This window comes from Quercus robur, chromosome 7 (genome assembly GCF_932294415.1).
Source record: "Quercus robur chromosome 7, dhQueRobu3.1, whole genome shotgun sequence".
Classification (NCBI taxonomy): Eukaryota; Viridiplantae; Streptophyta; class Magnoliopsida; order Fagales; family Fagaceae; genus Quercus; species Quercus robur.
The window spans coordinates 38,037,986-38,061,387 of record NC_065540.1 but is presented as its reverse complement, the minus strand read 5'-3'; the positions used below and the strand labels follow the sequence as shown (position 1 = coordinate 38,061,387).

Sequence of the window (23,402 nt, the reverse complement as noted above, 5' to 3'; positions counted from 1 at the left end):
ATCAAACAAACACTCATCTCCCTCACCCATCTCTAGCTCGCCGGCCTCTCTCATCCCTCAGCTCGCCGGCCTCCCTCATCCCTCAGCTCGATAATGACGGCGTGGACGGCCTCTCTCATCCCTCAGCTCGCCGGCCTCTCTCATCCCTCAACTCGCCGGCGTGGACGTGGACGTGCTTCGGATCCGATATTCTTGCGGGTATGGATCAAGCCATAAGCGACGGCGTGGACGTGCTTTCGCTCTCTCTCGGCGGTGGGTAAGCTCCGTATTACAGAGACACCATCGCAATCGGAGCTTCCACGGCGGTTGAGAAGGGCATTTTCGTCTCTTGCTCTGCCGGAAACAGTGGGCCTACCAGAGCCTCATTGGCCAACGTGGCACCCTGGATCATGACCGTTGGAGTCGGTACTATGGACCGGGACTGCTAGCTCTGATGTGGGTTTTGTTTTTTTGTACTCGTTGTGGGTTTTTTTTTTTTTTTTTTTTTTGCTGTGGACTGCCGGTAGTGGTGGTGGTGGTGGTGGTGTTTTCCGATCTGTTGTGGGCAAGTGGACTTGTATTTGTGTTTGTGGCAGTGGGCTTGTGCTCGTTGTGGGTTTCTTTCTTTTTTTTTTTTTTTTTTTTTTTTTTTGCTGTGGACTGCCGCCGGTGGTGATGGTGGTGGTGGTGGTGGTGGTGGTGGTGGTTGTGCCTGTGGTTGACGATAGAGGTGATTGAGGTTGGTGGTGTAATATTTTTTTGGTAGTGGAATATATTATTTTATTGTAGTAGATATAATATTTTATTGTGATGTTTATATTATTTTATTATGTTGAAAGCTAAAATAGATCCACTGCTGCAGCATGTGTATAGGTAAAATAGATAAAGTAACTTTTAGTGGAGCTAAATTGCTAAAAATTTAGCTCCACTGCTGTGGATGCTCTTACAACACTATTTAAAAGCTATAAATTATAATGTTTCGCTACGTAAAAACACAGTTTGAGAGCCCCTTGGTATAAAAGGAAACTAACCACTTAAAAAAAAAAAAAAAATTGCTACAGGAGAAAGGAGAAAGCGAGGCGATAGATACAGAGATAGAAATAGAGAGGCGATGAGATTTGGAGAAAGAAATAGAGATAGAGGCAGAGTTAGAGACATCTCAGGTCAGTACCACCGTCGGACTCTGACCACCAAAATCCTTGCTTCCTTCAACCGGCGATGTACTGTTACAGAATGAGTTTTCTTTTTTTTGGCTTTCTTTGTTTTTTAATTTTTTATAAATTTTTATAAGTAAAAACCTAAATCTTGTGATAACTATGATTTCATGTTTACTGCAATTTGGGTCGCTCGCCAGACTTTAAACGACGGAACTGCAAGCATACAGAAAAAAACCGTTAGGCCATACATCCGCCACCCAGATCGTCGAAACGGGCTCCGGTATTTTTCTTTTCATTTTTTAGATTTGGGTATGAAAATGTTACTTTAATTGAGTTTTTTATTATTTTTTTTATTTTTGGTTTAATGGGTTTAGATTTGATTCATTTTTCTTTTGGGTTTTTGGGTTTTCTATCCAAATGTTTGTTTCCTCAATTTTAGATATTTGCTTTTGTTTTGTTCTTTGTTTAAAGATTACTGAAATAACTTCATTGAGATTAAATTAAGTGTAAGATTGAAATCATTGGTTATTTCCATTTCTAAAATTTATTTTCCCTTTTCAATCTTATTTGAAATGTGGTATTATGATTAAATTTGGGCATATTGTTTTATTGTTGTTAATCTTGCTTTTTGGATGTATTTGGGATATCCTTGGTCTACGAAAACCAAATCCTTTGCCAACATCTTTTACTGTTATCCTTGATGATACTTTATCTTTCATTTCTAACATCTTTTTTCTAATTCTGCTAATAGAACAACTTAATTTTTCATATACAATTTGTTTGATAAAATTACTGATTTTTTGTTTATTCTAGAATTCTTAATACATGGAGGTGGAAAGAAAATAAGGAGCATGATCTTGCAGGTTATAATGATATACCATTTTATGGTAGACACTGTACATGTTTGTATTTTAACAGAGAGAGTTTATTTCATTGTATTGTATTATGTTAGACACTATTTAACTAAACAAAAAAGGATTCATTGAGAAAAACAGAGATCAATGGAGAGAGAGAGAGAGAGAGAGCAATTTGCGGGTAGGCACTACCGTTGCTCTCCATACACCAAAAAAATGGCCTCCCTCCACTGTTTAACTACTACAGGTAAAGGTTTTTTTATTCATTTTTATATTACACCATAACTTGATTTTTATGTTTAGTCGTTTGGTTGGATAGGTTTGGATTTATGTATTTGAGTTAGATTTGGATTTGGCTACGGTAATTGGGTTAGAATTGTTTTCTACTTAATGTAATTTTTTTAGATTGATTTTGGTAATTTTTCACAGGGAGTATTTTTGAATTCTTGCCTTTTGGAAATATGAATTCTAATTTGTGATTTCTTTTATTGATTTTTTTTTGGGCGGTAATGAGCATTTTTAAATTTGTGTCTTTGGTTTTTTGTTATATCCTAATTCGAAATCTTGGTTTCTCTATTTGTGTTTGCCTTTTGTTGGAGCCTTCGGACTTTGTGGAATTATAAGGGTGTGGACATAAACCTATTAATGTTCCTTTAAAGTTTTTTTTTTTTGATACCTCATCAGTTCTTTCTTTGTTTTAGAGTTATGATTGAATTTCAACCTATGGTATCTACTGTTTATGTGTTATTAGACAACAAACTTTCTGTTTGTCTTATTAATATTTCATTCTACACAGAGAGCAAAGAGTAGAGAGGTGATGAGACATGAGAAAATCCAAAGCGTTACCAACAAAGGATGCAATTTCAACATGATTGGTAGACCCGATGCTCTTGGCTAACATTCTTTGTAGGATACTATTTACTGTCTTCAACAATTTGTCACTAACACAAGTTTTAAACTTTTAATTTTTCTTCACCTTTCTTATATGATACACTTTGTACTTCTTTCTATTTGTTTATAGGACTTCTATTATTTCTTTTAATTGTGTCTTCAAACTTATCTAAACATATGCACATCCTCATAAATTCCTTAATGTATCCCTGTACCACTCCGCTCAAGTTTAAAATTCACAAAAATTTGGAGGGCAAGACAGGGGTATATTAATGCTTACATTATTTTTGTGGGACTGTTGAATTACCTTTGAATCTTTGATATGGGAACAATCTTTCACATTTTTACAATTCAAATCATATTATAATGTTCAATTTAACTTCTTGGGTAGTCTCTCTTTCATCTTTCTTTGCTGTAATTTAAAAAACTTTCTTACCCTATCATTTTATTGAAATACAGATTTACTAAGTTCTATGTCAAGTATGACACTTGGGTATTTTGCAATAAGATTTACTGGATCAAACTGACAGTTTGGGATGGCCTGATTTTCATTCTGTTTATCTCCTACTTTGTATTAAATTTTGTCCATTGATGTATTTGGGTTTGAATTGGCTCTATTTTGAATATTTTAGTCTGCTTTTTCTTCAATTTTTTAAAAACTTTCCTCAGCATAGCTTTTTTTTTTTTTTTTTTTTTTTTTTTTTTTTTTTTTAAAGTTTTTTTGTCTGTAATATTCCACAATTGCTTTTCCTTAGCATCTGAATTTTTCAATATCTATATTTTGTAATTTTGTAAACGAAAGTTTTTCCTATTCGAATTAGCATCTGCCTTTTTCCTTACTTAATAGGCTAGGGTTCTTCTTTGATTGTTTTGTTAATTGGTGACTTTATTCTATTTCTTTGGATTCTTTTTTTTTTTTTCAATTTATCATTTATGGCTTTTGTTTTGGTATCATTAGTGGGTTTTGCCCTTGAAATTTTGTGTTTAATAGTCAATTTCACTATGGAAGGTTTTTTATTTGAATTTTAGAGTGTTATGATTTTATCTAAGTTATGGTTTTTAAAAATAAATTAAAATGTTTGGTTTTGATTTATGATTAAAAAAAAAAAGTAGCTAACTGAATGTTAAAATTGTGTTATCTTTGTTTACTAAAAATGGTTGTATTGTTTACACATTAATTTTTAGATTATTATGTAGAACTTGAAAATTATCTTTGTTTTAAAAAAAATGTAATATGGGAAACGATTACTACGTTTGCTTCAGCTTCTTCTGTAGTCTCTCTTTCATCCTTTTCCCTGTAAATTAAAAATTCTTATTACTCCATCATTTTGCTAAAACACAGATTTACAGCGTTTTCTGTCAAATATGACACTTGGTTATTCTGCAAGAAGAGTTGATTGATTGAACTGACTGGTTAGGATGCCCTGATTTCCCCTATGTTTATTTCATATGTTGGATTAGATTTTGTCCATTAATATATTTGGGTTTGACTTGGTTTTGCTTTGCAAATTTTAGTTAGCTATTTTATTTTAAGTTGATTCAATAATTTTTAGTTACAACTTTACAACGTTCTTTGCCATATAAGACACTTGGGTGTTATGTAAGAAGAGTTGCTAGATCAAACTTACAGGTTAGAGTGGCTTGACTTTCCCTGTATTTATCTCATATTTTAGATTAAATTTTGTTGATTGCTGTATTTGGGTTTGTATTGGTTTTGTTCTGCATATTTTTGTCATCATTTTAAAAGTATTTGGATTCAATTATTTTCTGTTTTGGACTGAACTAAACTGAAGTGTAAAACTGTTATGATTCCATTAGGTTTTTCCCATCATTTTCCAATAGCAAATATGATGTTAGGATTCTCTTTTGCCTTTTTTTTTTTTTTTGGTTGTTGTTGGCTATGCTTTCTAATTAGTTTGCCTAATTTGTATTTTTGTGGTTTTTAATTCAGTCTACCTCAAAGATTACATTGTTGTGAGTTTAAGGAAACTGTTATGATTCCATTAGTTTTTTCCCATCATTTTCCAGTAGAAAATATGATGTTAGGATTCTCTTTTGCCTTTTTTTTTTTTTTTTTGGCTATCCTTTCTAATCAGTTTGCCTAATTTGTATTTTTGTGGTTTTTAATTCAGACTACCTCAAAGATTACATTGTTGTGAGTTTGAGGGATTTGAATTTCAAATTATGATGATTCTGAAAATTTTCATTACAATTTCAAACTGAATTTTTATATATGGTTTATAATCTCCATCATTTTTCCTACGGATGTTTGTGGGTTTTGGTGTAATAATTGATAGTAGATAATGTTGAAGTATGTATCTTAATTCTTGAAATTATAGGTGACATCTTGATTTTTGTGTTACTCAACCTTAAATGTTTTTATTTTTTATGGTTCATTTATTTAAACCTGCTATATTTTATAGATTTTAGATAATTATACTTGATTAGAGCTATTGAGTTAAATTGAAAGGTCAAGATAGCCTAATTTTCCCTTTGTTACTTTTATTTAAATATAAAATTATCTTATTTGTTGATGTTTAAAAAAAATTAGCACAAAAACAGTATAAGGAGATTTACAAATAAGTACTCTCTGATTCAAAAAACAAACGTTAACATTACTTTTGGTCCTTTACCATTTTTGAGCCCTTTTTGATATTTGTTTAAGTCCTTACTAATTGCTTGATTCTGCATATTACTTTTTATTATTCATGAATAAGATTTTTGATTATGTATGTCCGATTTATATATAATAAGTTGTCATTAGAATAAGGAAAATATTTTAATAATTTTTCTAATAGCTTCAAAGTCAATATATAGTACAAAGAATGCAATCTAAATTTGAACTTGATTTAATGTTAACCATTTCTTGAGGCACCATTTAATTAAAGTGTCAATCATTGCAGGGCACAAAATATGATTTTGTATGAGAACTAAAGAACGACAACTCCTTGAAAAATAGAGATAGCACAAACCTATTTTATAGATAGCATACCTACAAACAGGACAAGGACAAATGAGTAGCTATACAACTTGAACAGAACAAATTAATGTATTTTATTTATTGTATTGTTATGTTAAGTTATTGTCTTAATATATTTTATTTATTATATTATTATGTTAAGTTATTGTCTTCTAGTATGTAAAATGTTCTTGCATTCCCACACTTTGTATGGACCATCTAATGTGCTTATCCCACACTTTGGATTGTTCATTATTGGCTTTATGGTACATTCTAATGCTGAAATTTTGTGCACACCATGTGTTTGACAAAATGTTTTGCTTACTCTTGCATTAGTTTATGTCCACTACATGGTTTGTGCCTTTTGATTTTAGTTGCCATTGGTCATTGCATTTTTTTTTAATGTGCATTTAGGCATACTATGTCATCACCATAAGTAAAAATTTAGTACATTGTCCACTTGAATATTCCATCATCAAAACCCAAGTTGCAACATTAGAAAATTTAGTAGTCTTCTTAAATTGGAATGTATTCTAAACTACATCTTCTATATTAACATATGTATATAACTAAACAACTACAGCTTTAAATTTGATTGAGATCATCTAGATAGGCATGCTTTATAATTTAATTGCAGTAAAGTGAATAAAAAAAATACATCTAATTACGTGTAGCCACTCTTAGACCTCATACTCCTACTAAAGGCACTTAACTTTCCTAAATATCTAAGCCAAGTTAATGACATTTCAAATTTATGCAATTCAAACCACTTCCTGGATGTGACTGCTTTTTTGTTTACTTATGGGTTAGTTTCTTATTTGACGTGTTGTTTAAGAAAATAGGGCAATGATTAATGAAGGAAATGACAATTGTCTTTTGGTTAGTGGAGATAGTGATGCTAGTAAATAGGAAAACAAAGATGCTCATGAGATATCTTGCACACTTTGGTGGGCAATTTGGAGTAGAAGGACGCACAATTGGATTTCAAATTTCCCTGTATAAGCATATGCTTGACATATTATCGGAAGAATTATGTTAAAATCAAGGTTTATGTCCACCTTGACCTTTAATATCATAGTCCAAACCCAATTCTTAAGGCCTTTAGCAATGCCAAAACAATTCGAAACAACAACTCAAGTTTTTTTTGTTAGTTTCCCATAGTTTGTTTTTCATTTAAAGCTATCTTTATACTTTTATTTATTTCATTTAAATTATACATACTTCATATATTTTTCTTAATTTTGCATATATTTTAGGTATATCTGTTTGAACTTCTCATTATAATGTCTCTTTCATGTCATAGGGACATTACTATGTAGTTGTTATGGGGTAGAAATTAGAATGAATCTGCTTGATAGGTCTCCTGTTTGCCAGATTTCCAATTCCAAAAGAAAATACCATTGCTTTTAACTCCTATGTGACCACCTGAGGTATTGATGCACCCAGTAGTTATACCCATGCATGGCAGAACTAATTTCGCATTTGTATGTGTTATTCGTTTGGAATCAATTTAACATTTTTTTTTTTTTTGAAACTTCTAATATGTCCAGGTATGCAAAAAGATCATCAATGGCTTGGATGCTCACAACACTAGACCCATAAGACTTTTAAGAGACAAAGCATGAAGTCCATAAACAAGGGGTTAAACTATTTGAATATTGGTTTATTTTAGGATTATAAATGTTATTTTGAGCTATGAATCTAAATTTGTATGATGCTCAAAGGTATTTGTTTTTCCACTACTGTAAGTTTAATTTTTTCCCCTTATTTAAAGTGTGTTATTATATGTTACTATGATGAAGTATGATTTGATTTACTTTTGATGATGTTAAATAAGAAAGAAAAATACTTTTGAGATGCTATAAAAATAGAACAAAAAATTTTTAAAAAAATATTTAAATAAAAATCCCGTGCATTTGCACGGGTTAAAAGCTAGTATGACTAATTCACGTGATAAATTTTTTGTTAAATTTTTATTTCAGCTTCTTGGCTACCGATTATACACTGCAAAAACCAAATCCAATCAAACCGTAAAGAAAAAATAAAACCAATTAAAGAAACCAAAAAATATTTAAACAAAATAGAAAGACAAAAAACGTGGGATGAGACAGATTTTTAGCCAACCAGCTACGAGTTCGCACTACAATTTCAACTTGTTTCCTTTTCTTTCCATTTTAATAAAGTTTGCTTTTAAATGAGATTTTCCAATTCTGATACCAATCAAAGCCCCACTGCACCAAGACATGTGTTTGTATGTCTTAATTTTATAACAAAAATATAATTGGATTTTTTACCAAGAAGAATATTAATTGTATAATGATAATGAATATAATTTTCAACTTACATGGTTAACACTATTTCCTTTACAGATTAATGGTACTTCTATTTACTTTTTCAATTTTTATTACAATTATGAAATAATTAAGTATTTTTGGTCATGAATATTGTCAAAGCTGGATTGAAAAAAGAAGAAGAAGAAGAAGAAGACTTTTAGAGGATTCTTTGATTTTGTACTAATATTTAGTGTTTGAAATAAACTTAAATTATATATTTTTATCTCATATTTAGTAAATAAGCTACCAAATCATTATGTGATACACAAAGTAAGGCGTTAAATTTTAAATCAAGTTGAGGAATTTGTTATTTGTTTGTACACGGTGTTGAGGTTACAGTTACATATATTTTGGAGTTCTATATAATAACAACAACAACAACAATAATAATCATAATAATTCGGTAGCTTCTTTCCTTTTTTTTTTATTATTTTTTTTAAGAATGAAAAACTGAAATATTATTAAGAAACAAAAGCCAAATCGGCAAGATAAAAGGATTAAACTTGTGGAGGTACATCTTCTATCCACACAAGAGAACTTGTGACATGACGTGCATGCCTAGTAAGGTTATGAGCTATAGAATTTCCATTTCTACAAATATGAGAAAAACTAATACAATGAAAATGCTCTGCAAAGAGGTGAAAATCCTGAATCAAAAGACCAAAAGAAGCTACCAGGGGAGAGGTATCCTTTAGTGCATTAATCACTAGCTGAAAAAATCTCCTTCAAGAATAGCTGAAAACATACCACTCTCAAGAGAGAAAGCTAAGCTCTACTAGCAGCAACTGCTTCAAGATTCATAATAGAATGGGGAAGAGAAAAATTCTTAGACATGGAAGCAATTACCAAACCCTTTTCATCTCAAATAATAACTCCAATACCAGCAGTACCTTCATCTTGAAAAAAAGCCCCATCAAAATGTTGTTGATAATGATAATGATGATTATAACTTCTACAGATTTAGCAGCCTCACTCACAGAGGGTTTGACAACCTCCCTTACAAGGGGTTTAGAAGAAGGAACAAAGTTTGTGGAATGGGGTTCAGGCACAGAGATGCTTTCTACAAAACCTAAACCAGTTTTGTAAGAGGGAAACTTTTGAACACTCAGCATGTGATTAAGTTTGGAGCTTGTAGACCTATTAGTTTGTTCTCTAGCAACAGATAATTCAAGTTCCAAATTCTTAACTTTATCAAGCAAAAGCATGTTCTTAGTCTTCACATAATTCAACAATTCATTAGCATCAAACAGTTTCACAAGCAAATTTTTCTTTTCAAGTTCAAGAGATGTAATTTTCTTTAAGCCTAAATTAACACTCATAGCATCCTTTGCAGCAACTTTGCAAAGTTTATTATAGGCTTCTTGTAAATCTGCATCCTTAGAGAGTTCCCCATCAGAATGGTTCTCTTCAACAGCAACACTTTCATCAACTACAACAGTAGCAGTGAAAGCAATGAAGTTTCCATACTCATCACTGCCAGATTCATTATCAGAAACTTCATCATCACTAAGGGTTATAGCCATAGCCCTACCCTTAGACCTCAAGAATGTTGGACATTCAGATTTCACATTACCATACCTTTGACATCCAAAACATTGTTGACCTATAGAATTATTAGAAGGTTGACCTACTTTCTCTTTAGGTTTTTCAGTGTTATTAACCTTAATGGAATTATTCCTCCTAAAGTTTCTAGGTTCAACATTGTTTTTACCTCTTGCCCTTCTGTTATTGCTCCTAAGATAGTTTCTAAAGTTCTTGGCAAGATAAGCAATCTCTATAGCAGAGAGCTCATCATCAAATCCACTTACATTAACATCATCAATAGACTTAAGAGCCATTGATTTGGATTTATTTGTTTTAGGTAGGTCCAACTCATAGGATTGAAGAGATCTAACAAGTTCATCAATAAGGATGGAGTACACATCCTTACTTTTAGTGATGGCAATCACTTTGGGTCTAAATCCTCAGTCAAAGATCTAAGAATCTTCCTAACAATTTTAGGTTGATCATAGATTTCACCCAAATTATAAGTAAAATTAACAATATCATTAAACTTAGCATAGAATTCATCAAAAGATTCATTACCAGACATCCTAATGCTTTCAAATCTAATAGTTAATTGCTGCAACTTATTGATTTTAATTGCCTTTGTGCCTTCATACACAGTCTGGAGGATATTCCAAGCAGTATGAGCAATCTCAACATTATAGATTCTCTTAAATTCCTCTATAGAAACAACATTAAAAATAGCATTCATAGTTTTGCTATTAAAAGCGGCTGCTTCTTTCTGAGAAGTTTGCCACTCACAGGAGTAGTAGGCTTCTCTTATCCGTATTCAATGGAGTTCCAAACTCTCTCATCAATATATTTCAGGAATGCTTCCATCCTTACTTTCCAATAAGCATAGTTATTCCCATCAAAGTGAGGTGGAATAACAAGGGAGTGTCTGTGTTCCATGACAACAGGGGTCAAGGATCAGCTCTTAGATTAAAAGATCTACAACAAGAGAGCAACCTACTCTGATACCATTTGTACGTTTTTAGACCCCTTAAACATAACCAAATTAACCTAGTTATTTAGCCAAGTGATAAATTTAGGTAAATTATGTAGATCTAGGTTAACACATATAAATCATATCATTGACAAGTGCGGAAAATAATAAACACAACAATAGGATAATCCAAGAAAACCAAATTGGTAAAAAACCTGAGAGGATTTAACCTAGTTATCCTCAAGGTAAAATTGAATCCACTATGAAAGAATTGAAATTTATACAATAGTGACTTAGACTACTAACATCCTATTGCTACCTCGAGTAGGAAACTTATTACCACGACCACGTGACAGCTTCGAGTCCACGGATTACTTTTTTCTCGGATCCCCAGCAAGTACAAGCACTCCCGCTTGTATATCTTTAAGATCTTGAATCTGCAACTGAATTAATCACCAAGTTCTTGACATAATCTTGAATCTTGGAAACTCTAAGTGTATGTAAAGGCAACCACCTCTAGATCTCACAGAAGATTCACACACATAGCATAAAGAGCAACCAAAATGTGGCTAGAGTTTTCTCTTTTATACTTGAGACAAAACATAAAACCCTACACATCAAACGGGCTTGGACTGAATTGAAAATTCTGCAGAAAAACAATTTGCACGACTTTCGATCGATCGAGTCTAATTCTTGATCGATTGAGCCAAGCAGATTTACACAGTAAATCTTGCAGCAACTCGATTTCAACTTTACATAAAAACATATACTTTGAGCAATTATAAACGAGACTAAAATGTTTTGATCATGATTTGCCAATATTATAAAATGAAGTTCTAATATATTAGTTCCTAATTCCTTAGAACCTAACAAAGTCCACATGACTTAAAATCTTAAATGCAAACGGCACAGTTCTGAGAATATTTTCAGATTAATAATACTAGTAAATTCTTATTTAAAGCAATTGCACAAAGACATGCCTTGCTAGTCAATTACAACCTGGTGCAGATCAATAATATTAGAACATTCTTATTTTATTCATGATTTTGATAAGTCAAGCATTTGGTAGTGGTTTCCCAGCGAGAAATGCCTTAAACAGTGAAAATGATCTTGCTGGTTTCGTTGACGGAGCTATGTGTGAAGCTCCTCTTATGCTGGCAAAAGATAGCTGGGTTTTAACATATACTTGTGTCCATCCACCAACCTGCAGTGAAAAATAAATAAGGGAAAATGAATACCATTTAGCACCAACCATTCAACAGAAAGCCATATGAGCGCATATCTGCTGTTTTCCCTCGAACCATGCTCCGTATGGCACAGTTGTTTTCAGACGCAACTCCGTTGCTAATTGATCTACTAGTGTCCGAGACCCGAAAAATGGGACTCTTGTATCTTGATCTCCACTGTCAAATTACATCAAAATCAACTAAACTATAAGCAGGACCCCTTTTCTGTCTTATTCGAAATTGTGATACATACGAAGTAATTAAATAGCATAAGAGCTTAAAGAGTTTATATTACATTATTACTATACCTGTAAATGAGGACTCGGATGCCAGACTTCACAAGTGAGCCTATGACACCAATTATAGATATCTCTCTATTTTTCACCTCATATTTTAGAACATCGGAGCTAAAATAGTAAAACAAAGAACCCCAACAATTCCAATGTTAGCAAGAGGAAGGATTATAATGTATTAAAACAAAACAAATTCTCTATTTCTTTGCACCACTACCGGGACTTTTGTTTGGAAAGCCCCATGGCATTGTGATTAAAGATGCAAATAATTACTAAAAAAAAAAAAAAACAGTGAATATCATTACCTTCGGCAGAGACCCCATTCCTTGATTCCAACTTGTTGGGCATGGAGAGCCTTCTGCACGTCTTTCCTGTTTAAATACTTTTCTGTGATACCTTCTCCACAGATAAGTTCCATCTTATCAGCTTCCTGCAATTAGAGGGAAGATGAATAAAACAATGATCAACTGAAATCTACAAGAAGAAAATGTGAAGTTTTAAAGGGAAAAATTTAAGTGCAATTCCTTAAATGCTGTACATTGTCCAATTAAATAGAGATGTACAGTTACATTGACCAATAAAACACATTGATCGAATTATCCTTTCTAAGGATAATTATCTACTGTATAGCACTTAAGGAATGGAATCTGAGTTTGACCCATTTTTAAATATAAAAATGTGATAAAAACAAGTCACAATACATAAGAGTTTTGACGGGTGCGCAAAAAGTTTACCTGCTAGTTGAGAGCATTTGGTTTTGAATGGAGTGTTGGAAATATAGTTTTGAATGGAGCATTTGCCTGCTGGTTGAAAGCATTTGGTTTTGAATGGAGAGGTAACAAAGTTTGAGATTTAGATAAGAGGGGCTCATATAGCATATCCATTTGTGACTTAACAGTTGATAGACAAACGTCACCGCTGACATCGTATGGGTCGATGGTGCTAATAAATTGTTGGACTCCGTTAAATAGATGAACACAAACATCAAATATTTGGTTAAAGCTTTTTCTAATTATTTCGGCTGAACCATTACAAGATTTAGTGAGAAGTTGATAAACGTAATCTGATATCAATCCATGAGACCAGTAAAACTCGTCTGCCGAGTTGAAATCAATGGTGAAATCCAGAAGAGCATTCCCTACCTGCCAAATGGTACAAATTAATAAAATTTTGATTAATCAATATTATTTGACATGGGAATTTTTTTTTTCTTAAATTTATTTCAGAAATAATATTCCATATTTTACTCACAGCTATCCCCTTCAAATTGATCTTCAAATTGGACTGAATAATTAGCTGGGCAAGTTGGGGCACATAGTGACCTATTATAAAAACAGGATCATGAGTTTTATAAGAAATCTGTGTGTGCGTGTGATTTATTAATTAAATGAACACAACTATATTACTACATAAATTTGTAGACTATTATATTATAAAAATTTATATTCATCATATTGCCTTGAATCTTCCATATATATATATATGTGTGTGTGTGTGTATATAATGTAGACCATAATATTGTATTCTAGTCCATGCTCTCTATCAAACCTCCCAGTTACGGTTGTACTTGTATGTGCATGAACACAAAACCTTAGAGCATCCACAGCAGTGGAGCTAAATTTTTAGCAATTTAGCTCCACCAAAAGTACCAAAAGTTACTTTATCTATTTTACCTACACACATGCTGCAGCAGTAGATTTATTTTAGCTTTCAACACAATAAAATAATATATTCATCACAATAAAATAATATTTCTACTACAATAAAATAATAATATTTTTACTACAATAAAATAATATATCCACCACCACCACCACACAGCACAAACATCCTCCACCACCACCACACAACACAAACATTCTCCACCACCACCACCACCACCAGTTCACAGCAGAGAAAAAAAAAAACCAAAATCCTCAATCCAGACTAAACAAAATCACCAATCAGAGACAAACCCAGCACAAATCGGAGACAAACCCACACGTCGATGCTGCCCACACTATCAACATCCTTGCCAACGCTTTGGTTTCCGATTACGCTACATCGGAAAGTGACGGTGAGAGAGTAGAGTGGGACGGCGACGGCGTGGGTTGGGCTGGGATGGCGTGGGACAACGACAGTGTGGGTTGGGACAGCTGGGATGACGACGGCGTGGGCTGGGTTAGGACGGCAATGGGATGGGCTGGGCTGAGACGGCGACGACATGGAGTGGGCTGGGAGATGAGAGAGATGAGAGCTTGAGAGATGAGAGCATGAGAGAACTGAGAGTCGGTGAGATAGAATAAAAGAATGAAAAAAAAAAATAAAGTGAATTATATTATTTTAATCGGAGTTGGAATAAAAAATTAATTTTTTTTTTTAGATGTGTGCTACAGTGCACATATATAGATAGATGTGCACTGTAGCAAATAAACTAAAATTTATAGGTTTGCCTCCACTGCTACAAGCCTTTTTTAGTATATTGGTGAAGCTAAAATAGCATTATAGCTTTTTAGCTCCACTGCTGCAAGTTGTTTGCACTAAAAACAATGGTCTTCATCTAAAATGGAGAAATTACCTGCATAGCTCTCTCCTGCGATAAAAAAATCTTTTGCTCGGTATTCTGGATATTTGGCAAACCAGTGTTGCAGAAATATAAGATTGTCTCGTGCTTAACAAAAGTAGACACGGCATCAATTTCAAAATCTCCATATATAAAATGATTGGTTATATAAACATCCTTATAATAATTTGCCTGTGAAAAAAAAAAAAAAATTCCATATATAAAGGATATTGATTTTTGAATCTAAGTTGTAATTTATGTAAATTACGTTTTGTTTTCTTTGTTCTCAAATCACGATTGTCAGATTTGTATTTTATTTTATCTTTAAAACTGTTAAGTTCTAAAGGTTTAGAACAATTAACAAACCGTGAGCACAAACTTGTTTAGATATAGATTCCTAAGTCTATAGCTTTATTAAATAATGTTTAAGGTGTTGCAAGTCAGAATATAAGAAATATGAAGCTACAGGTTCGGAAATTCGAAACATGCCAAGTTCAACTGATCGAAAGAATAGGCTTGACTGATCGAGACATGGATTTGTAGAATTTTAATTAAAGCCCAATAGCTTATTAGGTTATTAGGGTTTCAAATCTAATTTTCCTAGCATTTAAAGGAAACCCTAAGGCACGTTTTGAAAAGACTTTGGAAGTGGTCTTTTGAGATCTAAAAGATATTGTGTCTTCTCCTTTCAAATTCACTATCGGAATTCCATCTACATATTATTAGAACCAGTAGATTTGAAGTTGCTGCAACAATATCATACATAGCTGATGATTTAAAATTTTGAGTGAGATCTCAGAGTCACAAACGTGGGTATTTTGTGTTCAGCAAAGTCATATAGAAGAGTCTGTGGATTTAGAGCAGAAAGTAGTCGTGTGAGTAAGTACTACAAGAGGTAATTTTAGATTTTAGGGAGAAAAATCTATTGTAAAACTTTCATTTTATCATAGTGAATTTGTTGCCTTGAGGATAGTTTAGGTTAAATCCTTCTCAAGTTTTTTATCTTGAAATTGGATGGTTTCATTGGTTTTCCTGGGCCATCATATTACTTTCTTTACTTTTCTGCACTAAGTAATATGATTGCTTGAGTTTAACCTAGATTTGAAAAATCAACCTAAGTAACTACTTGGTTAATTGATTAGGTTAAAACGAATATGAGTGTATATGGGTCTAAATAATCTAACAAAAACCATTAGCAAAGAGAAAGTATGTGAAAAAACTATTAACATATAGCATGGTATTCACTATGAATATTACAACAAAAGTACTTAAAATCAATTCAATATGAAAAAGTTTGACTGATTGGTGTGTTTTTGAATAATAGGAAATAAGGCCAAACAACATATACCTGTTATTTCATCGTTCACATAGGTGTAGAATGCTTTATTAGCCGAGTAAGAGAAACCAACTCCTGCCGGTGACTCCAAATACAACATATTTGCTTCTGTAACAAAGGTTAACTTAAGAGGTAAACAATGGCTATATATTCACTTAAATCTGGTTTGTCATTTATCCCAGATAAGTAAAAATAAATAAGCATATTTGGTCTGCATGTAAATAGCCAAACGCACCTATAAACAAAGTAAAACATTAATCATTGCCAGTTAAAAAGGAAATGATACAAGATAAACAAGAGTACTAGTCATGGACTTAGCCTCAATTGGAAAACCTTTATTCCAGTTGTACTCATTCCTGACCAGATTGTCTCCCCTCACTTTAAAGGGGCCATGCTCAAGCAAAGCTCCTGCTCCAACAGATGAACAACCAGGCCCTACCAAAAGGGAAGAAGCACACGTACACACATCGAAACGAAGTAAAATGTCAAACACAGTTTTGTTTTTGTATATCAAACTCAGAAATAGAAAATTCAGGAAAACAAGAGGCATGGTGATATAATTCAAGTTGATACTGTAATTTTACCTCCATCTAGCCAGAGAACAAGAGGCTTTGAAGCTGGCTGTGATTCAGCTTCAACAAAGTAATAAAAAAGTGCTCTGTTTTGCTTTTCATCAACTGTGATGTATCCTGCAAATTGTTGGAAACTGACTTGTGGTTGCCCTGGCAGACTCGTGATTTTATCAGCTATGGGAAAAGGTTCCACTGGCATAAGAAAGTGAATGAAAGTGGCACATATTATGCCCATGACAATCCATCTCTGGGACTGCATGATTGAGCGAGATGAAGACAGTGAGAATAAGAGCTCTTTAGTTTCAGATAGAAGACCTTGAAGGTGCTTATTCTCAAATAGATCTAGAGTTGGAGGTGTTGCTATTTTTGAACTATTCGCGTGGTAGTGATGCAGTGTCATTATGTAACATACGAATTATTTTATTTTTTATTTTTTATTTTTTTTATGGCAATGTAACATGTGATGTTTTTGTTCCTTTTTTGTTAATGCATTATGGTAGGACATAGTTCTGCTTCAATTGAAGCCACTTCTTAGTTTTCTTGAGATCAACAAAGATTTCTTATTATCCAAAAAAGGGGGAAAAAAAAGTAGAGTACCCACATTGTGTAATAATTATAAGAGTGATTAGTTTATATAACATAGAATTGGACCAAACCTATAAGTTTAAGTTTTCGGATTAAGTAGTGTTATCATATATTTAGGGGTAGAAATAAGTACAACACAAGGAGGGCCATGATCCCCAACCTCCCCCCCCCCCCCCCCCCCAAAAAAAAAAAAATCATATTTTTAATTGGTAAAAGTGAGACACCAACTTTGTTTTGAAAGACTAAATAATAATAAATAGGGTAAATTACAAAAATACATCCCTGAAGTTTGGAGTTATTTGGATTTTACACTATAAAGTTTCAGAACTTTGATTTTACAACCTGTAATTTGGTTTCGTTAGCAATTTATCCCCCATGGTTAGTTTCTGCTATTAAGTGACACGTGCATTTTGACGTGTTTTATTTTTGCCAAATCAACCCCAAAACTACGTCATTGCAATGAAAAATAAAAGCTTACTTGGCATTATCCAAATGGTACCATTTTGCCCAAAGCTAAAACACAAAAAGAAAATTCATGTCGATATTTCTTTAGGCAAGGCGGTACTGTTTGGATAGTGCCGAGTAAGCATTTATTTTTCATTGAAATAACGTAGTTTTGGGACTGATTTGGCAAAAATAAAACACATCAGTATGCACACATGTCACTTAATAGCAGAAACTAACTGTGGAGAGTAAATTGCTAAAGGAACCAAACTTCAGGGTGTAATTTACAATTTGGAGTGTAAAATCTAAACAATCCCAAATTTAGAGGTGTAATTTGTAATTCATCCTAATAAATAATAAAACTTTCTTTTGTAAGACATATGGCCCCCAATTAGTGAATTGAGCCCCCCACTTGTGATTCGTTTGTGTGTACCTCACAATTTGACTAAATTTTTTATTATTATTATTATTATTTTTTTAAGTTTCTCTTTAGGCAAAACAGTACCATTTGGATAGTGCCAGGTTAGCATTTATTTTTCATTGAAATAACGTAGTTTTGGGACTGATTTGATAAAAATAAAACACGTTAGTATGCGCATGTGTCACTTAACAACAGAAACTAACCATGGGGTGAATTGCTAATGGATCCAAACTTTAGGATGTAATTTGTAATTTGGGATGTAAAATCTAAGCAACCCCAAACTTTAGGTTGTAATTTTCAATTTGGGGTGTAAAGTTTAAGCATCCCCAAACTTTATAGGTGTAATTTACAATTTATCATAATAAATAATAGGGTAAACTGCAAAATACACCCCTAAAGTTTGGGGTTGTTTGGATTTTACACCTTAACGTTTCAGAAATTTGATTTTATACCTTCAAATTTGGTTCCGTTAGCAATTTCCACCCCTAGTTAGTTTTTGCTGTTAAGTGACACATAGAATTGTTGACTTGTCTTCTTCTTCTTCTTCTTCTTCTTCTTCTTCTTCTATTTTGGCCAAATCAGCACTTAAACCACTTTCAAAAAATCCAAGAGCTAGCTTCTTCAAAGGACACCATTCTTCAACCAAACTACTTCAATTTGGGGAAGAGGTATAGGTCTGGATCATCCTTGAAATCTGCTTAATAACAAAACTACTAAGTATTTCATCAAAAAAACACAAAAAACTAAGTATTACAGAATACCATTAACAGCAACAAACTAATGGGGTGTCACGACACATCATAAAACTTAAAATTATTGATATTACATTATCATCCCAGTCTTGAGGCTGAAACAAACCACCTTGTTAGTAAGTAAAATGTAATCAGTAACTATTTCATCATCAATATTTAAATAACTGGAAATTCATGACTATCTTCTTGGCATCAGTATCAGGAATTTCCTTTGGGATGTCATCGTAGCCCTATAATACACAACAAAAACCCAATCATTCCATTCATCCAGCAACAAAAACCCCCCAAAATCCAAATTTTTTCAATGACAAAAACTATAATAAAGGTTCAAGTAAACCAATTCCAAAAAGGGAGAAAAACTGAGCTGGAATAGCAGCTCACTGTTGGCGGGGTTGTTGCCTTGGACTTGATTTGAAGCCGTCGATGGTGGAGCTGGTTTGGGTTCATGATTGATTTGTACATGTTATAGGGATCCAGGTTCATGGGGGGGTTTTGACTTTTGATGTGGGTTTTGTGTTTTTATTTTGGGTGAAACGAGGTCGTTTGGAGAAGCCAGCTCTTGAATTTTTTAGAAGTGGTTTAAGGGCTGATTTGGCTAAAAAAGAAGAAAAAAAAAAAAGCACACACACATCAGCAATTCTATGCACCACTTAACAATTACAAAAATTAACCAGGGGTGGGAATTGTTAAAGAAAAAAAGCTTTAGGGAGTAAAATCAAATTTCTGAAATGTTGGGGTGTAAAATCCAAACAATTCTAAACTTTAGGAGTGTACTTTATAATTTACTCTAAATAATAAAACTTTCTTTTGTAAGATATATGTCCCCCGATCAGTAAATTGAGCCCCTACTTGGGATTTGTTTGTGTGTCCCTCACAATTTGATTGGATTATATATATGTATATATAACGTTTATCCATCCCCTAAAAGTACCAACACATAAGTTAGAGCATTCTTGGAACCAAAAAAAAATCCCCATACTTGAAGAGCCAAAGTGTAAAAATTTTTACAAACTTACTAGAGTAAGATCTAAATATACAACATGCACTATAGCACATTTATCCCCCCTCTCTCTCTTTGTCTCTCTCAAATCTACGGTGGCATGGTCATGGCATTGGGACTCGGTAAATTAATTGTGTCATGGTGTTGGGTTGCAATGGATTGGTCGCAATGAAATGGGTCGCAATGAAATGGGTCGCAATGAAATGGGTCCCCAATTTAAAAAAAAAAAAAAAAAAAAAATTTTTGTAAGACATGGCCCCTAATCAAACCATTTTCTATTGCCTACTTTTCAATCCCTAATCAAATGAAGCCTTAATTATTATTTATATTTTTCTTTAAGAAATGAAGCCCAAATGATTTGGTTAGAAAGAACTTCGTCGTAGCAATGTATATAGGTAGGACCAGATATGTGGAAAAATTATATATATATATATGTGAGTGAGAGAGAGAGAGAGAGAGAGAGAGAGAGAGAGAGAGAGAGAGAGAGAGTATAAGCAATGTCACACAATTTAATAAAATTTTATTGGATTAATATTTTGAAAAATTCACTGTTGGATTTTATATTCTCTATCTTTTTAACGCACATGCCAAATTTCACATTAAATAGATGTTATTTACTAATTGATCCATGACTCATCTTTTATACGTAGTTTTAATATATAAAACTTAAAATTTAAATATTTGATAGATGACACGATTGACATTTGATTGGTACAAAATTTGGCATGTATGTTGTAAAGTGGTGGACTATGCTAGCGGTGTTGGGCTACTTCCTGCGGCACTAGGCCCAAGTTTTCTAGATAAGGGAGTTGGGATCAGTCCAGCTGCAACTCAAGTTGGTCCGGCTTGTGCGCAAACTAGGTCAAGTTTGCTAGGAACGTGCTTGCAGCAGACAGAGCTGTTTTAGACAAGTTGTGACAAACAGACATAATAATAGTAAAATAAATAAAATATCTAGCCACTCAGTGGGAAATGATAAAAAAACCCTCAAACACAACTACAACAATAATAATCACTTTTACAGAAGGAAAAGAACATAACGAAAATGAACAAGTATGAATATATATGGGTTAATCAAAATGTTAGGAAATCAACTAAAATTTGGTCTGTAGGAGCAAAGCTAGAGAGGAAAGAATGTTCATTTTCAACGCAATTAATCTCTTAGAAAAAAGTCTTGCCGTGGAGATTAACTACCCTGAAAGAAACGGACCTGAATGGTTTATGCACAGAGGCTCCTTGTGATTTTCACAGAGAGTAGGACTTCTTGAAGGAGAAAGGGAATCAACCTACCGGTGCATGCTTGCCGTTCTAATTTTCACTTTATTTTCTTTTTGGTTGTTTTCTTTCTTTGCTTCCCACTCGTTTCTTTTTCTATTTCTTGGTTTTTCTCTTCAAATTCCTATTTCTTAGTTAAGGTTTCCGTTGTTGCTCTATTTTTCTGTTCATGGCAAACTCCTCCTTTTATAGTGCCTTCTGTGACTGGATTTTACTGTGTTAGCCTTTAACCTCCTTTGTCTGATTTGGGTGTACTGGTCAACCATCACTGTTCTGTCTGTGTGCCACCCCCCAATCACCAGACAAAGAAGGATATTTTGTTTGCTTGCCTGCTGTGGCACTCTTTCCTGTTACGGTCTGGGTTATTTCTCTCTTCCTATCCATTATGGCATGCACTTAGTGGTTCCAACTTAGCTTACTTCTTTTGGATAGTAAGTCATCCCAGCAGGACACCTCCTCGAAAGAGCCTGAGCCGGAACCTCAAGAATAGATTTTTTCCCCTCTCCCCACCACCAAACCATGCCTTTTGAATCTCTGACCCCCGACCTCAAAATGCTCTATACTGGCTGGGTACAGGCTGGTGGTGCCTAGGCCTTGCGCGTGCCTTCCTTCCATATGTGTCCAAAATTTGCCTGCTGCTCATTCGTCTGCCGTGGTCTGGAGGCTTGCCTGCATAGCTTGCCGTTCGTTTTCTTTGACCTTTTATGTGAGCTGCTTTTTGATTTCCCGCTCCTCTTAGGAGCTGGGCCTTATTTGATGATGGACCTTATATTTCTTTGGCCCACTTCTTGATTTCTCTCATTTCCTGCAATATTGTTCTGTTATTCCTACTGTAATTACTCAATTCTACTGGGCCTCTTTAGACCAGCCGTTTACTCTTTCCCCCAGTGGCTTGGTATGACCACTGGTTTTTCTTACTTATGGGCTCCTATGTTCCTTTTGTCTTTCTCTTGGGCATCCTTGGCCCACTTGCTTTCTTTGGGTTTCCTTGGCCTTTTTATTAACTCTGCATTTCCTTGGGTTTTTACTAACTTAATTGGGCTTCCTTGGCCCAATTACCTTATTCTCATCCTTGAGATTCGTGGGCTTGCCATATGAACCCCTTACTTTCTTAGTTTGCATTACTTTGGGCTTGCGACGGCCCTTTCTTATTTTTCTACATCATATACTGTCCATGAGTATGTTATTTCTCTCTTTCCGGGCTTCTTTAAGCCGACTTGCTTCTTCGAGGTCCATTTGTTTATTTCATGAGCCTGTGATCCATTATTCCTACCATTTGGACCTAATGATTTTGCTATCTGCTTGCCAATTCTTTACTGCCCTTGTTATTGGGCTTTTCTTCTTTCTACCTAGATTCTCACAAATGACCCTCAACATATATTAAGAACATAAAGAACATGTAATTTAATGGTGAAAATTTTAAAATATTAATCTAATGAATAATGTTTTGGTAGTATAACATTACCTAAACTTATTACATGTGTAACTTTGAATTGCCTGAACTTAAGTGGACTTCAGTTCTTCTATATAAAAAAATAATAATAATAATAATAATAATAAAAAAAAAAAAATTCCACTTCGAAAACTTCTACCAGGAAAAATGCATTCACCAAGCCCTCCTTTGTAAGGCACAATGATATTACCTCTACTTTGAATTGTCCAACCTAAAGTGGACTTTCACATTTCGAACCCTTCTAACATTAAAATATGTTAGGCCAGCCCTCTGAAGATACCTTTTAGGCTACTTCTGAAGATCACTTGTTGAGGTTAGGGGGATCATTCTAGCCACATTACATGCATCAACAAAGAAAAAAAAAAAAAAAAAAAGAAGAAAGAATCACATCATTTTCAATAAAGAGGCATAAGTTTATCACAATGTCGAGGTGAAATATGTGATAATCTCTGGGATAAAAGAAACTAAGATTATATCTATATTTGTCCCCCAAACAATGCACCCGTAATATTCTTAAGCTCACACTCATAAGTTTAAATTTTTAGATTAAATGTTTTCCCATTATTTTATAGTAAGGTCTTAATTGGATTCCACCTAAGATGTTAAAGTATTATGAAAGTATTATTTTATACTCCACCTAAGATGTCAAAGTATTATGAAATTCCGAATTCACGCTATTTTTTTTGTAATAGTTCGAAGGCTAAATTAGTAATTGACTGAAGTTAGCCTTGTTTGTTTCATTAGCTTTGCAATTTATGAATTTTAAATTTTAATGACATTTTTTTCCTTCTTGCTTGGTGCTCTCAGATTTTTCGGAAAGCATCTGTTTTGAAGATTAA

At 33.5% G+C, this 23,402-nt stretch overlaps 1 protein-coding gene and 1 long non-coding RNA gene across 3 annotated transcripts; one reads left to right on the top strand and one right to left on the bottom strand.

The window, feature by feature from the left end:
* The first annotated feature begins 967 nt into the window (after positions 1–967).
* LOC126693327 (uncharacterized) lies at positions 968–7,631 on the top strand. 2 transcript variants are annotated; one of them, XR_007645307.1, is made up of 6 exons: positions 968–1,199; positions 1,334–1,416; positions 1,950–1,999; positions 2,132–2,237; positions 2,787–2,865; positions 7,391–7,631. It is a non-coding gene; the product is annotated as an uncharacterized LOC126693327 (long non-coding RNA). The 2 variants fall into 2 exon arrangements; XR_007645306.1 differs by lacking the exons at positions 1,950–1,999; positions 2,132–2,237 and having other exon boundaries at positions 986–1,199.
* Positions 7,632–11,575: 3,944 nt separating this feature from the next.
* Positions 11,576–16,994, bottom strand: LOC126693326 (serine carboxypeptidase-like 46). The gene is made up of 10 exons (XM_050389271.1): positions 16,646–16,994; positions 16,395–16,496; positions 16,074–16,169; positions 14,741–14,833; positions 13,435–13,505; positions 12,978–13,325; positions 12,489–12,613; positions 12,199–12,297; positions 11,941–12,067; positions 11,576–11,868 (listed from the first exon to the last, which is right to left on the bottom strand). The coding sequence occupies exons 1-10, from the start codon at positions 16,890–16,892 to the stop codon at positions 11,719–11,721; spliced, it is 1,458 nt and encodes a 485-aa protein (XP_050245228.1). The 5' UTR covers positions 16,893–16,994; the 3' UTR covers positions 11,576–11,718.
* Positions 16,995–23,402: the final 6,408 nt, after the last annotated feature.

What these genes read in the sequence shown, in the direction of transcription:
- LOC126693326 (XM_050389271.1), bottom strand. Translation starts at nt 16,892, where the DNA reads ATGCAGTCCCAGAGATGGATTGTCATGGGCATAATATGTGCCACTTTC. An exon ending in TGTGAACGATGAAATAACAG is followed by an intron (nt 14,834 to 16,073) that starts GTATATGTTGTT and finishes ACTTTTGTTAAG; the next exon opens with CACGAGACAATCTTATATTT. An exon ending in AGGGAAAACAGCAGATATGC is followed by an intron (nt 11,869 to 11,940) that starts GCTCATATGGCT and finishes TTTTCACTGCAG; the next exon opens with GTTGGTGGATGGACACAAGT.